The 14,936-nt window shown below is 50.3% G+C and overlaps 1 protein-coding gene across 2 annotated transcripts in view; it reads right to left on the reverse strand.

Moving 5' to 3' along the window:
• Nucleotides 1-14,936, reverse strand: part of Pcsk6 (proprotein convertase subtilisin/kexin type 6) — a 192,111-nt gene that overhangs the window by 14,413 nt on the left and 162,762 nt on the right. Inside the window, exons 14-18 of one of the 2 annotated variants that reach the window (XM_028872817.1) lie at nt 12,727-12,906; nt 12,530-12,568; nt 6,129-6,231; nt 4,460-4,656; nt 2,112-2,199 (exon numbers count right to left, since the gene is read on the reverse strand). In XM_028872817.1, coding sequence (XP_028728650.1) covers nt 2,112-2,199; nt 4,460-4,656; nt 6,129-6,231; nt 12,530-12,568; nt 12,727-12,906 — 607 coding nt within the window. The remainder of the gene's footprint in view (nt 1-2,111; nt 2,200-4,459; nt 4,657-6,128; nt 6,232-12,529; nt 12,569-12,726; nt 12,907-14,936) is intronic. The other variant, XM_028872818.1, reaches the window with a different exon arrangement.

A 14,936-nucleotide genomic window follows, 5' to 3' on the forward strand; every position in this document is an offset into this window, starting at 1 on the left:
CTTGGCCTGCATCCGTCCCTGACGTCACCCTTCCCCACAGGACGTAGAAATCGGTATCTCGGATCCCTTGGCACTTTTCCCCTGGGAAATAGGTTCCAGGGAGTTGGATGCATGGAGTCTTCCATCCTTACACCTTCAGCTAGCAGCCCAGGATTTGAGGGCCCAGGGCAGTAGACGCCAGGGCTAGAGGGGCCCAGGATATTAAAGCTGGCCTCTGCCTGCCTCCAGCCATGGCCTCTAGTACAGTGTCTTTCTCTCAGCTTTGTTCCCTTTGGGGGATATCTTCCTGGACCTGTGGGTCCTTTTGCTTCTAATCCTGCCCTGTCTAGCTGACAGGTCTACAGAACGGTGGGTAGGATGTGTCACTTTGGAAGGCCTTACTTTCCCTGCCTGTCTCCAAACTCTGATCTGAAAGAAAGGGCAGGGTGAGGGCAGTGTCACCAAGGCAGCCACAGGGAGACTTTTGGGAAAGTCACTGACCTCCCTTGCATGAAAACTCTGAGTAACACTAATGACTTTAAAAATTGCAATAAAGGTTAATGGGGTGACATGGGTTGGGACACTTGTGGTAAGAGTAGATGCTCTCTAGGGTCTTGTCCGTTGTTCCTGGCCTGCTAAGTTCTCCTCCACCGTTTGTTCGTCTTTAGAGAGCTTCACCTTTGTTGTGAATTCTAGTCTCCGCAGTGGGAGGAGGGAGAATGAGCTGGGTAAGTGGGTGTGGCCTCATAGTGCCTCACGATGCACCTGCTGTTCCCTGTCTGGACCACAGCATTCCCGCAGCTGGGCATCTGCTGGAAATGCAGGGGCTCAGGCTTCACCTCGCCTCACTGGCATTTGGACAGAAACCCCCGAGGTTCCTGTATCTGTCACAGGCACTGACTGTACTGACTCCTTCCCTTTCTGCCTTTCCATGAAGACCAGGGTGCTAGTCCCGCTATATGGGCGTGTCCACAGCTTACTTTCAATATATGCTTTCGAAACTTTTAGATGGTAACTGGTAATAAGCATCTGACGTCACTAAATGTAACTCAGTATCATTGAATGATTCAAACAAAAGGATTAAAAATTGTTTGATGATTCCTTAGCCTAGCAGAGAGGTTTTTTTTGAACGCTGAACTTTCACAGGGCCTCGTTCTGTGGAACAGGGAGGACCAAGAATCTACGGGACATCCCCAGGAAGCCAAGTTCATTCTCTGGCTGAAAATGGAAGACACTGAGGTGCTGATGAGAGAAGACAGAGGGAGGCCAGGAGGGAAGGTGGACCAGCCACGGCGGGGACCAGGAGGGGCACTGGAGTACAAGGGGTTTACTATCGCAAAAGAAAGTGACCTAAGCTTCCTAGGAATTCCTCCTGACCTCCTAATAGCAAACTCTGTTGTACCTGATGCGTTCAAATGTTACTCTAACCAACTCTCCAAACCTGGCCTAAAATGTGGGAACTCTGACCATCCTCCAACCTCCCTTCCTCAACAGTCCCTGACTTGACTGCAGTAGACTGTTATTCTAAGGGGTGTTACTTTTGCTTATGCTGCATTTGTTTAACTCTGTGAAGCTGTGTTACTGTGCCTGTCTAACACACCTGATGGGCTAATACAAAACTGGCCAATAGCAAGGCAGGAGAAAGGATGGGCGGGGCTGGCAGGCATATATATATAATATATATATGGAGAAATCTGGGAGGAGGGAGAAGAAAAGTGATGGAGTGAAGGAGGAGCCAGAGGAGGAGGAGGACTCCAGGGACCAGCCACCCAGCTACACAGCAAGCCACGGAGTAAGAGTAAGATTTACAGAAGTAAGAGAATGGGAAAAGCCTTGGAGGCCAAAGGTAGACAGGACAATTTTAAGTTAAGAAAAACTAGCTGGAAACTAAGTCAAGCTAAGGCCTGGTATTCATAATTAAGAATAAGCCTCTGTGTGTGATTTATTTGGGAGCTGGGTGGTGGACCCCCAAAAGAGTAAAAACAACAGCAACACTTGACAGCCAGTACTCTTTGGGCTCCAGGCCTTTGACATCTTAGCTTTCCAAAAAAGATGCAAACTCTTGAGAAAGAAAACATAGTGTGGATCCTGTCTTTTTTTTTTTCCCCTCCCCGGGTTCAGGGCAGGCTCACCTGAATCCTTCCTTACACATAGTGCACTTCTCGGGCTCATCCACGCACGTCTGACAGCTTGGGTGGCACTTGAGGCAGTGTCTCTGGCCTGGAGAAAAAACAGGAAGATGGGAAACAGAGGATGGCTTGGGGGTTGGGGGAGCCAGAGTGGAGCATGAGCTCCAGCATGCTAGGTGGTCCTGGCATGCCAGCTTTCCCCAGGGCTCTCTCCAGAGGAGATCGGGAAGTTAATCACGGACCTGGGTGTTGGACCCCAGCTCTTCCACATCCCTTGTCTGGAGTATGTCAATCAAATCCTCAAAGGACCAGCAGGCTTCAGAGGTGGTCCCGTTGTAGAGGAGACCATTCTGCTTATGGCCACAGGGACCAGAGCCCATTCCTGGCTAGCTGAGGACACGTGAATCAGGCTCGAGTCTTTATAGACCAGCGGGTACCCTGGAGGCTACCGGCCCCTCTCCCTGTGAGTCTTTCATGGAGTCTTCACTGAGGACTTGGTACCTCTAGAGTGAGGCAGGACTCTCTCCCTCCTCTCTGGAGCTTCTGGGTCATTCCACGTCCCACTTGCATTTCCCTGCTTTATTATCTAGCTCATTTGTGTTGATGTCTCATGAAACCCCAGCTGGTGTCCCCATTACGTGCCAGGCCCGGGAGCTGAGGGCCCTTGCTGTACCTCAGTACAGCCTCCTCGGGGTCCAGGCATGGCTTTGCATGCACCCAGCTGCTGCTCAGCAAGGACAGTGGTGAAGGATGGCTGACCTGGCCTAGGAAGGTGAGGAAGCCAGCCGCATGTGTGGCCGAAAATGAGCCTGGCTGACAGCCCAGGCAGGTGTCTGCAAATCTGGGAAATGTGTCTATGTGATCGCTGTTTCCCCTCGAAAGGAGTCTTTCCTTGATAATGTCTTTAAAGACTTCCTAGCTCCGCCTCCCCGGGGCTAACAGGCATGTTGTGACAGGTGACAGGCTGGATCAGTGCAGGGGTGCAAACAGGAGAACTAGGGTGGGGGGTGCTGCCTGCAAAGCCTCGGAAGTCTTCGGCTCATTTGAGAGCAGTCACCTGTCCATTTAACACAAACCTTCTTGTGGTGGGACTGTGTTCCCCAAAATATTGTGTACCCTAATAAACTTATCTGGGGTCAGAGAACAGAACAGCCACTAGATACAGAGGCTAGAAAATGGTGGCACTCACACCTTTAATCCTAGTATTCCAGAGACAGAAATCTATCTGGGATCTCTGTGAGTTCAAGGCCACACTGGAAACAGCCAGGCATGGTGACACACACTTTTAATCTCAGAAAGCGAGCCTTTAATCCCAGGGAGTGGTGGTAGAAAGCAGAAAGGCATATAAGGCATGAGGACCAGAAACTAGAAGCATTTGGCTGGTTAAGCTTTTAGCTAGTTAAGCTTCAGGCTTTCGAGCAGCACTTCAGCTGAGACCCATTCCGGATGAGGACTCAGAGGCCTCCTGTCTGAGGAGACAAGACCAGCTGAGGATCCGGCGAGGTGAGGTAGCTGTGGCTTGTTCTGTATCTCTGATCTTCCAGCTTCACCCCAATACCTGGCTCTGGGTTTGATTATTAATAAGACTCTCTAAGATTCCTGCGACACCTTCTCTTTCGCCTCTTGCAGAGTGTGAGACCAGTTGCTAAAACATACACTGGAGGTCCTGCCCATCCATCTCACATGTCTACCGGGGACAGCTAGACCAGGAGGATATCTGGCTTCCCTGCTCTGAGTTTGGGTCCCACCCCTGTCATTACGAGTTTGGGGCTTCTTCTTAGTCCCTTTCAACTTCAAGATAAGGAAAACAGTGCTCCCCTCTTAAAGAGCCACACAGACGCTACCCAGACCTCCTAGAACCTGACCCCCACGTGTTAGCCGGGTCCTCTGCATTCAGAGGGCTGCATCTACATCTCAAGTGGGGCTCCTAGCCTTTCCTAGGCACTTCAATCTCCCAATTACGTCAGCCTGTGCTGACACCCACAGCACTGTCCTTCCTGGATGAGACATGACAAGACATGTGGCGGGGCGGCCTCTTCTGGTGTCTCAAGTGAGGCTGAGCTGTGGACGAGCTACCTTTTCTGCATCCTGTCCTTCACAGAGTGTGAATTCCAGTGTGCAGGACTCATTTCAATAGTGCTCTGGCTGAGTGTGTGGTTTCACACTCGCAGCCCCTGGCCTGGTGAAAAGTCCCAGATAAGACCAATAGAATACAGGAAGCCAAGGGCCCAGGAAATCCTCCCAGAATAGGGGAGCACAGCCCAGGGGTGCGGGCGAGGGTGCAGGCAAGGGTGCGGGCGAGGGGGAGGGCACAATCCATCCATTCTTGTGTCTGTGGACGGTCCACTTACTTTCATCAGCATAAAGCCCGGCAGGGCAGAGGGTCACACAGGTGTTCGTCTCCTGGTGGTGGTAAAACCCACGGCGACAAGACAGGCACTGTGTCGGGCTCCTGCCCGTGCAGGTCTCGCATCCCTTATGGCATCTACGGCAGCGTCTTGCTGCCGTGTCCCCGAAGTAGCCCAAGGGGCACTCGCTCACACACTTCCTGTGGGACCAAGTATGGATGAGGGTCTCTCTGTTTCAGTCCAACCCTGGGCCCACCCTGTGTGGCTCTTACGTGGGCTGAGGCTGCATAGCTAAACAGGTAAAACGCCGAGGACACAGGGTCCCGGGGGAGGGTTGTCCTAAGTAAGTTTCCCTACGTTCGCTCACTGCAGCTGGGGGCGGGGCGGGGTGGGGGGCAGGTCCTAGGTATGAACAGGCAGGTCTGAAGAACAGGAATCCAATTCTAGAAGCTGGGTCTCCCAACACTTGGCTGAGGCAGGAGGATTCTGAGTTTAGTCAGTTTGGGCTACATATGGAGATCTTGTCTAAATAAGACAAAACAAAACAGGGATCCTTTCCCATTCCGAAGACCTGTTTGGTTTTCTGTAGGCACTAAGACTTTGGTGTTGACTTGGAATTTCACTTTTTTTTTTTAATTTTGTTTTCTTTTGGGGGTCAAGTTTTTTTCTGTGTAGTCTTGGCTGTCCTGGAACTCATTCTGTTGACCAAGCTGGCCTCGAACTCAGAGACCTGCCTGCCTCTGCCTCCTGAGTGCCAGGAGTAAAGTCGTGCACCACCACTGCCTGGCTTGACTTGGGATTTCTGACTGGGTCAAATCCTACACGGGTGCCTGCAGAGAACAAGTCTGATGGTCAGTGAACGAAGCTGCAGAATGACTGCCCTTGGCCAGAGCTAGGGTGTGACCTGGGTGTGGGGTGGGGACTCCAGATACAGTAAGAGCTGCATCTCACCACCACTGTGTACAGCACACCCCTGCCTGGCCTGCCTGGCAGTGTTGAGGAACATCTGCCATCCAGACCTTTAAGGTGCCTAGCACTGACGCCATCACCTTGGCCTTCTAAGCGAGGCACACACAGCACATGGTGGATGCTCAGAAGGTTTGTGCATTGGATAAATAAAAAGGGCAGCTTCAAGCCTGTTAGGGACTGGTACGAGGGTCTGAGGCTTGCACACTCCCCACAGAAGGGGCAGCTTGAGCTGGGACAATTGGTTATAGGCTGGGCATCCCAGGTCAGGTCTGTCAGGCCTCCTTCAGGGAACAGGAAGTCGCACAGACTTTCTAGGAAGCCTCCAGGGAACCCCACAGCCCCAGCGGCAGCCTGTCCAAGCGCCACGCCACCCTGCTGGTCCTCTGAGGCCTACAGTACAGGGAGGGTCCTGTGCACAGTCCTCTGTGAGCAGGCATGTGTACTCAGTATGATCCAGTACGGATGCGGAACGCTGTCTAAGCACGGCATGGCCAGCAAACTATTCAACTTCTCCCTTTTCATAATGGACTGGTATCACTGGTGTGATCAGAACCAAGACACTAAGCTTTTCCAAACAACGCAAAGCGGTTAACTCGGGTGAGACTTCTTTGTCGGGGGCTCTACAGCTGAACACGGCCGCCTTAGGGCTACCCCAGGGGGCTCCAGGGCACGCAGACAGCAGCGCCGGCCGGCCGCTTGTTACCTGCTTGTCTTGGCGTTGCCCAGGCTGAAGTGGACACAGTTCAAGCACTGGTCTGCGTTGGGGCCGTCGCAGCCTTTGTCTCCGCACTCAGGATGGCACACACCTTAAAGACACAAGCACTCCTTTTCATTCAGAGAGATGCTTTCTCCATCCAGTCCAGCCCACGGGCCCCTCTGTCAGGTTACCGCAGCCCCCAGGTCCGGGGAACTTCCTTCAAGAGTGGTGTCTTACAGGGGCTGCCACACCAGAGACCCTACTCATGGGGTGTGGTCACAGTTGGGGGCTGACCCTCTCTGGAGGAAAGGCATGAGAGCCAGTGATGTGGCCATTGGTGGTAGCGAGGGACCAAGGCCAGGGAAGAGACGGGAACTGAGATCTTGGAGACGAGGCATTGGAGCCGCCATGATGGGACCTGTCACCTTGTTATACACATTGTGAAAAACAAAGCCGTACAGGTGGGTGTTGGGTTCTGACAGCGCAGCAATACAATGCCCGCGGAGGGTGAAGGAGCCTCTCCATGTCCACACCTGGTGAGCCTGCTGTTCCGCAGGACGGAAGGGGACAGGCACAGCGGGAACGTGGCACTGGATGAAGCTCATGGTGACTGTGGGTTGAGCTTCCTGCAGCCTCCCCCCCCCCCCATCTCCCTCACTCTGTCAGCAGTAAGGCACCAACCAATGTCTTCTCCTCAGGTGACTTGAATGCTAACGGTGGGCTCCCTGTTGTTGGAAAAGCCATCTAGAAGTGCCAGGAGCTCTATGGAGTCCAGAAAACTGTCACCTTCTGGGTCCTCCCCCAGGGCCCCACGGGGATGAGGCAGGTTTACATGTCTGCCTCCTCAGCTGCGGTGGGCGTGACTGCAGGCCCTGCCTCTCAGCTTCGGAAGGCAGCCTGAGGTGACTCCTGTCTTTCACACAGAGGGGAAGCATCCTTGGAGGACGGAGGGGATGCAGGGAGGGGCTGGAGGAGGCACTGGGAGGCTTCTGAGACTTCAGAAGGAAACAGCATAAGCTTTTTATGTTGGCGAGGGATGGGGAGTGAGTTCGGAAGCAAAGAGGAGTTGACTTGCTGGCCATCTCATCTCACGGGGACGTGGAGACAGAAGCCCTCGTTCTCCCAGCCCACAATGGGCTTTGCTGGGGAACACAAAGTCCTCTTCATTCACCCTCCCTCTCTGCAGCGCCCCCCCCCCCCCACGCAGCCTTAGAGTTTGCTTCCTTCCCTAAGGTTCTCCTTTGTTGATACTTCCCAGTTTTCACCGTGGGTCTCCACCTGCCTGTTCCCACTGTGAACCCCTGCAGAGCAGAGGTTCCCCTGGATGTTCTAGATGGCCTTTCCAAGTGGCTGCTGGCCTATTCTGTGTCCTAGGTAGACATGCCTGTCACTGCCGAAATCCAGCACCTGAGACACATCCTCACCCTGCCTCCCAAGACTGTTCATTGTTTTGGAGTTTGTCGGCCTCACCCCAAGTCAGGACTGGGAAACCTCTACTTCTCACTCCATTACACTATTGTTTGGCTACCTTCCCACCCACCAGGCCTGGTGGCATTCCGCCGTGGCCTTGCTGCCCAGTCACTCACTCTCTTTCGCCTTCTGCAGAACTTTATAAGACCCGGAAGGCAGTAGGGTACCAACGCAACCAGTCAGGTAGAAAGGAAGACACTCCAAAGAGACACTGTGTCTCTCGGTCTGATCGTGAGACCAGTGAAATGATGGGCTCCAAAGGGATGAGGCATCCTCTAGAACCACATGCTGGGAGGAGGAAAAAGCATTAGCCAGAGGGGGAGCTTGTTGACTGGAAAGAGATGTACAACTTGTAGACCACCTTATAGGATGAGACTGGAGCCCAGACAATGATGGTCAAGGGTATGCAGAAGCATGTGACCACGTCTGGTTAGACGTGCACATCCCTAGACATCCATCTAAACTTTACTCTCACTTCATGACCTTGAACAAGGACTTGGGAATAGGGTCAGAAGATTTTTCCTTGTCCCTTTTCCTAATGTGGTCACACTGAATACATCTCCTTCTCCTGCCTTTTGGCTATTAACTTGCTTGTTTTAATTGGCTTCTTAAGGATGGGTAGCCAAACTTGGCTTCTGAGAGTACAAACGATGTCCCCCAAGTTCAGTAACAATTGTCCATTTTTAGGAAGATTGAAGGTGTTCGGGGGAAACAGGGACATGAGCCCCATTTCCTCACGGACAGAATGGGGTCTGGCAGGATGGGGTCTAGTGTATTCAATGCAAGTACCCAGGATGCAGCTGTGTGGAGCAGGTGCTAGGTAAACATTTGCTGGTGGCTGAGATGTGACAGTATGGGCAAAGGGAAAGCGGAGCAAAGGTAGATGTCCTCACCATCTGTAGGCAGAACGTCCTAGCAAGTCCCTAAACTTAAATGGCCTTGGGAGGGGCCTGGACTGGGCCTTCCCTGGCACTGGTCCGCAGGACGCTGATGTCACTTGCCTCCCCCGCCTGCCCCTCCCTCTCACACTTTCCCACAGTGGGAAGTTTCACCAGCATCTCTATAGAGGAGCCCTTTGCAAGCTTGGAGCCACACGCCAGCCAGGGCAGCAGAATTCTGGTATAGCATCAAGGTCATGGGCAGCAGCCAGCCCTCAGTTGGAGAGGTTAGGATATGACAGTGTCCATCCAAGAGCAGCTATCAAATTCATAAACCAACCAGTCAACCAGCATGTGGCTTTCTGGATGGTTTTAAAAGCCAAAATATCAGGCTTCATCTCACCCATGAAACACACTGAATCAGATCCACCTGGCTAGCTATCACGCCCCAACCATCCCTTTCCCCCCAGGAATGCTGGGGTCCAGCTGTAACTCATTCTCTCCATGAGCATCTGTTTTTGTTGTCACAATCTGTAATTCTGTCTGCTTTGCATCTCCCCTCAATTAGCTGAAAGTGACTCCGAGGCCTGGCTTCCTGAGTCAGTGTGCTGGAGGCCTGGCTTCCTGAGTCAATGCGATTGTACATCACTCTTAGCAGAGGCTTCCAGCAGAAGGAGTGTTTGAATGTTCTGAACAGCTTGGCTGACACAGATCACAACCCCATGGGGTTAACCAACACAGGCTAATTTGAAAAGCCAATTTTCAGTCCTTTGTGGGGCAAATCCAGGGTTGAAAATGAACAAAAAAACAAAAAGCAAATCAACGACTCAGGGAAGCAACTTGGGATCCTGCTTTCTCCCTCTGCTTCATCCCTTTCTCTCTCTCTCTCTCTCTCTCTCTCTCTCTCTCTCTCTCTCTCTCTCTCTCTCTCTCTCTCCCCCTCCTCTCCCCCCCTCTCCCTCCCCTCTCCCTCCCCCTCCCCTCCTTTCTTTCCAGGACCAGGGATTGAATCTGGTGCTTCACATAAACCAGGTAAATGCTCTATCACTGAGGTATGTCACTTGTACTTATGTTTTTGAGGCAGACACTGCAAGTTGACCAGGCTGGCTTTGAACTCACTCTGCAGCCCTGGTAAGCCTTGAACTTATGATCATCCTAACTCAGAGAACCCCAGTACCCCAAGTTCCTGGGATTACAGGCCTGCACCATGAAGCCCATTCATTTTCCTTGCTCAATGGTTGCTGCTTTCCCCAAGCCAGGCCCTCCTTTATTCCAATAACAGTTGGGTCACATGCTTATAGGAACCCCAGCCCATGTCCTGCCTCCAGCCTTTCTGGGCTCAGGTCTACTAGCTGCCTAGGCACACTCTACCTGGGGTGTCTTATTTACCTGCTATGGGTATAGACTTCAGAGCACCCTAGATCTGCTGAACTTGGTCTCTTAGGTGGGGCCAGCCTAGGGTCTGCTCTTCAACCAAGTATCCTGATGAGTTCTGGTGGTGATGGTGGGGCCTACCTTTGAGGCCACCACCAGATGGCTCTGTCCCTGTAGGCTGGCCCTCACTCCAAGCTGCTCATTCTCAGTACCCTACTCATGTCTTCCTTGGGCTTCATCTTGCCTTCTGGGGCTACCACTCTTGCTTCCAGCAGGCCTTCTCGTCCTCAATCCTCCTGTTCTATAGGCCAACACTCTACTTGCTAACGTCATTGCTTATAGTCCACATGGAGATTAAGTCCTGCCACCTGGGGCTGGCCAGGCGCCTGGTCTAGTTTGGAGGTGGCCCTAAATGTCCACGAGCTGGAATCTTGGTCCTCAGTGCTGAGGTAGTGGAGCCCCCTAGTGTGATGACCAGCTCTGATTGTCAAATGATGGGCCTGAGCGATGTCGAGGAGATAACTACAACACACCTCCATGTGTATCTGTACGGATGCTTCCAGAGAGAACTGGATCAATTATGCCTCTCTGACCCAGTCAACAGTTTTAGCACTGATGGATTCAAAATGTTGAATGATTTGGGGAGGTGGTAAAACCATGGAAGGTGGGGCCTCGATGGAGTGTCACTGGGGTGCTGGCTTCTTCCCGTCTGCTTTCTCTTTCTGTCTGTCAAGCATCTCTGCCCCATCCACCTCCTCCTCATGATGCTCTGCCTGACTACTCAGAGCAATGGTGCTAAGCAACTGTGAACTGGAGCCTTGGAACCCGTGAGCCAAAAATCAATTGCTCCTCCTTTTAACTATTTCTCTTCAGTTTTTGCTCCAGTGATGAAAACCCCATGGGCACACAGTGCAAGGCAGTTAGAACACTTTGGATGTTGCTCCCCAAAAGGGTTAATGCTAACTTGTGGTACTGATTTAGTTCCAGCAAGGGCAGATTGTTATGATATAAGGCCTTGCCACCCACGTGGCTCTTACACATCATTCCATGTTTTTTCTGCTTCTCTCCTCTCCTGTGATGCAGCCAAGGGGATCTTCCTCCGAGATGGACAGGTAGGCTGCATTTCTGGTCCCCTAAATTGTGAGTTAATTTTTTTTTCTTTATAAGCGCTCAGCTTTGGAGAGTTTGTTAAACAACAGGAAATGGACCACGGCAATGCTGGACGCCCTCTGCAGCCCTGTTTTCCTGTGGTGGGAAATCTTTGCCAGCTGCTGTTTGGTGTCCTTGTTATTTACAAACATTCTCCGATCTTCCCTCTTTCATCTCCTACTTCTTGTCTCAGGGACAGTCGGCCCTCCACCTCTTCTGTCTGCCTCTCATCCCCTGATGCTGGTCCCTGGGATCACTGCTTCATTGGACTTCCCTGTCTTTCTTGATATGGTGACTATTCTCTTATCCACAAGGCTCAGGTAAAGCCAGTGCCAGCCTGGGCATCACCACAAATGGACAGTGTGCCAGTGACCAGCTTTCCATGTTCTAAAAGCAACAGCCTGTGACTCCCTTACCCTCTCTTTGGACTCTAAAGTGGCTGTTCCTCACTCCTCCTGCTTGGCCACTCATACCATGCACCTTCTGGTACTCTGATTTGCCTCTGTGATTGGGTCAACCTTCCAGTTTCCCTCTAGACTTCAGGAAGCTTTCCTGAGAGCCAGAAACACATCCTATTCCCATGGAAACCTCTTCCTCCATCCAGACTATGCTGGGTAGAGACCAAGTGACCCAGTGGAATAGCACAAGGGTGAGATGCCAGTGTGCATGGCTGGAGTCAGTAGCAGATTTTGAGGAAAAAAATAAATAAAAAATCAGCACTTTATTAATAATTACTGAATCTTGCCATAGTTTATAAATCACAGGAGAAAACAGCAGATTAGTCCATACATAATTCAATGTTCCGTTTTAAAGGAAAGGCAGAGGAAATTTAAAATGGAATCGACCAGGGTTTATGCTTGATTTGTATTGGTGGAATTTCCCATTTAGTTATCCATATTCTGAGAGATCACCCATCATTTGTCAGGTAGCTAGGACATTCAGCTAAGAAAAATATGCCCAACCAGAAACACCCAGTGTCATCCAATTGCTGTGGGATGGCTCAGAGGAAAATCAACAGCTTTAGGCTCTAATAACATCTTCATTCTGCTTAGAGGCTGGACATGTCCAAAAGACATCTTTGGGTTACTGTGGCTCCCAACTACCTTGAAAATGAGCCAGCGGTCTAGAGACTGAGGCCTCCATGCCAATGGGACAGCCATAGAAGCATCTACACCAGGGGTCTTTACAGGTGAGCTTTTAAAAATGTTCGTGCATGGCATCAGTCTGTACTGATTCATCTCTTGACAGCCTCTCCTGGGTACCAGTCCTGGAGAGTGGTTGCTTCCCAACCACCAGCTCTTTTTTGGAAATAAACTCGTGGAACCCAAGCTTTCTTCTCATTCCTGGCTGCTCAAAGTGGATGGACTTAAGGGAATCAGGATGCTGAGTCCTGTGATGAGGGTCCCTGAAGAAAGGGGAGCAACCCTAGAGCTAGCTAATGAACTAGGGCAAGCCCCAGTTCTGGTTGGGCATATAGGAGCTCAGTGCCCCAGCCTGGAAGATCAGAGAGTACTTACTGGTTTGAAGCATACTTACTGGTCTGTAAAGTATTAGAAGAGCCTTGGGTGGAAGGAGCTGTGTGAGTGCAAATTACTGTCATTATTACAACTTCCGGGCAAGAGAAGACTTACAACTAAAACCCCACCTTTTGCCTGAAAGGACCCCACCTTCGAGAGCTCCAGTGGAGAATGAAGTTGGGAGGCTAACCATCTCCTGTCACTCAGCTCCATTACCTGTGTACTCTTCCTCATCCTCGGGAGTCTCTGCCGGAGGTGGTGGCCCAGCAACTTGGAGAGGCTCCAGCTCCGGGACTGAGAGCTCCAGCATCCGTGAGCGAGACTGATGGGAACTGAACGTGCGGTACGGGTGCTCCGCGGTGCCGTATAAAATGAGGCTCCATTCTTTCAACTTTCCTGGAAGACACCCAAACCACAGTTATCCCCCAAAGCTCTGGATGTGCCTGCAGGCTGCTGAGACTGTGCAGCAGCCTCCGTCACTCATAAGGGCATCAGATGCGGTCTGGCTTCTACTCCCACAGTAGGGTCTTTGCGGTGACTTCACTTCTGGTTGACCAGGTGTGATGGCTGTTCTTGGCTGTCAACTTGACTACATCTGGAATTATCTAAAACCCATGCAGCTGTGAGGGATCTCTTCCTTAATTAAATCATTTAAAGTGTCCCCACTTTTATGTTCCCATTTCCGACTCACTTTTAAACTGGATCTTTTGAGGTGGTAAAATACACAGTTAATCTGGGCGACACCAACTGCTGGCCGCCTATATAAAGGACGTGGAAGGAGGAAGCTCGCTCTCTTGCCTGCTTGCTCTCACTCTCACAGGCAAGTCCATTACTTCACTGGCCTTGGAGTTCCCACCTCTGGAATTCCAGTGTCTACTGAAGACCAGCTGAGACATCCAGCCTTGTGGACTGAACAACTACCTGGATTCTTGGACTTTCTGTTAGTGGACAGCCACTGTTGGACTGGCCGGACGGCCCATAGCCTATAAGCCAGTGATTCTCAACCTGTAGGTGGTGACCCTTATGGCAAACCTCGATCTCCCAAAATATTACATTATGACTCATAAGAATAGCAAAATTACAGTTATGAAGTAGCAATGAAAATAATTTTATGGTTGGGGTAACCACTACAACATGTGGAACTATATTAAAAGATTGCAGATTTAGGAAGGTTGAGAACCACTGTTGTAAGCCATTTTAATCTCTTTTCTATATATATTCATTCATTTTATGAGTTCTAGTCCTCTAAAGGACCCTGATTAACATAGATTTGGTACCAGAACTGGTTCTAGAGCAACGGAAATATAAGGATGGATTTTTTTTTTAAGTATCTGGAATAGGCCTTCCAATTTGCCAACACCTACAGCTACTGAAGCCTCTCCAGTTACTGAAACCTCTCCTAGAAGCTCAGAGAACACGGAAAGCCCATGGTGTGAACTACTTTCCAAATATAAGGAGGCAATGCATTTGACTGATTGCACCCTGGAAGGTCCAGGCTAAAATGGGTCTTACCACTTCAAATGATTTAGTTTAAAAAAAAAATCTCTCATAAGTGTACCCAGCCACATGGGTTTTAGTTAATTCCAGATGTTGTCAAGCTGACAACCAAGAATAGTCACCACAAGTACACCCCCTATAAACGACACACAATCATATCTCCTTATGTCATGATTAATTTCCAAATGAAAATAATAACCAGGTCATAATCACACCTAACATGATATAACTATCCCTCAAACTGCCACAAATGCACTAGGAATTTAAGAATTTAAGTGGCAATGTCCCTTGAGGGACATTCTTATAGCATCTCAAACTTAAATATGATGACCACCGAAATTCTCTTAATTGATATTATATTATATGATAAAGAAATTGAGGAAAGAGAACACAAATAGCTGTACAAATACAACAAAATACAATAAACATTTATGACAACTATAATCCTTGTTTCTGTGACTGGTCATATGGCCTTAGCTAGTATTTAGAACTTCTTCCCTCTACTACCCATTCTGTATTTCCTCCACCCTCAGCAAGTGCCTCAGCAGGTCTTGGTTCTTTTCCCGGGGGGAGTGAACCACACCTTCATTCCTGAAGGGTCTGTGACCTTTGTCATCCTGCCTGGATTAGGATGTTGTAGTTTCCAACTGACTTTAATCACAGGACATGGTAGCACCAAGAGATGCCCTAAAGCAGTGGTTCTCAACTTTCCTAATGCTGTCTGTGACCCTTTAACACAGTTCCTCATGTTGTGGTGACCCCAACCATAAAATTATATTCATTGCTACTTCATAACTGTAATCTTGCCACTGTTATGAATCGTAGTGTAAATATCTGATGCATGACCCCAAAGGTGTCGTGACCCACAGGTTGAGGACCACTGCAAAGGATCTCCTGCACTCCAGACATAATCTTCCTTACTTCCATTG

The sequence above is a fragment of the Peromyscus leucopus genome, chromosome 1 (genome assembly GCF_004664715.2).
Source record: "Peromyscus leucopus breed LL Stock chromosome 1, UCI_PerLeu_2.1, whole genome shotgun sequence".
Classification (NCBI taxonomy): domain Eukaryota; kingdom Metazoa; phylum Chordata; class Mammalia; order Rodentia; family Cricetidae; genus Peromyscus; species Peromyscus leucopus.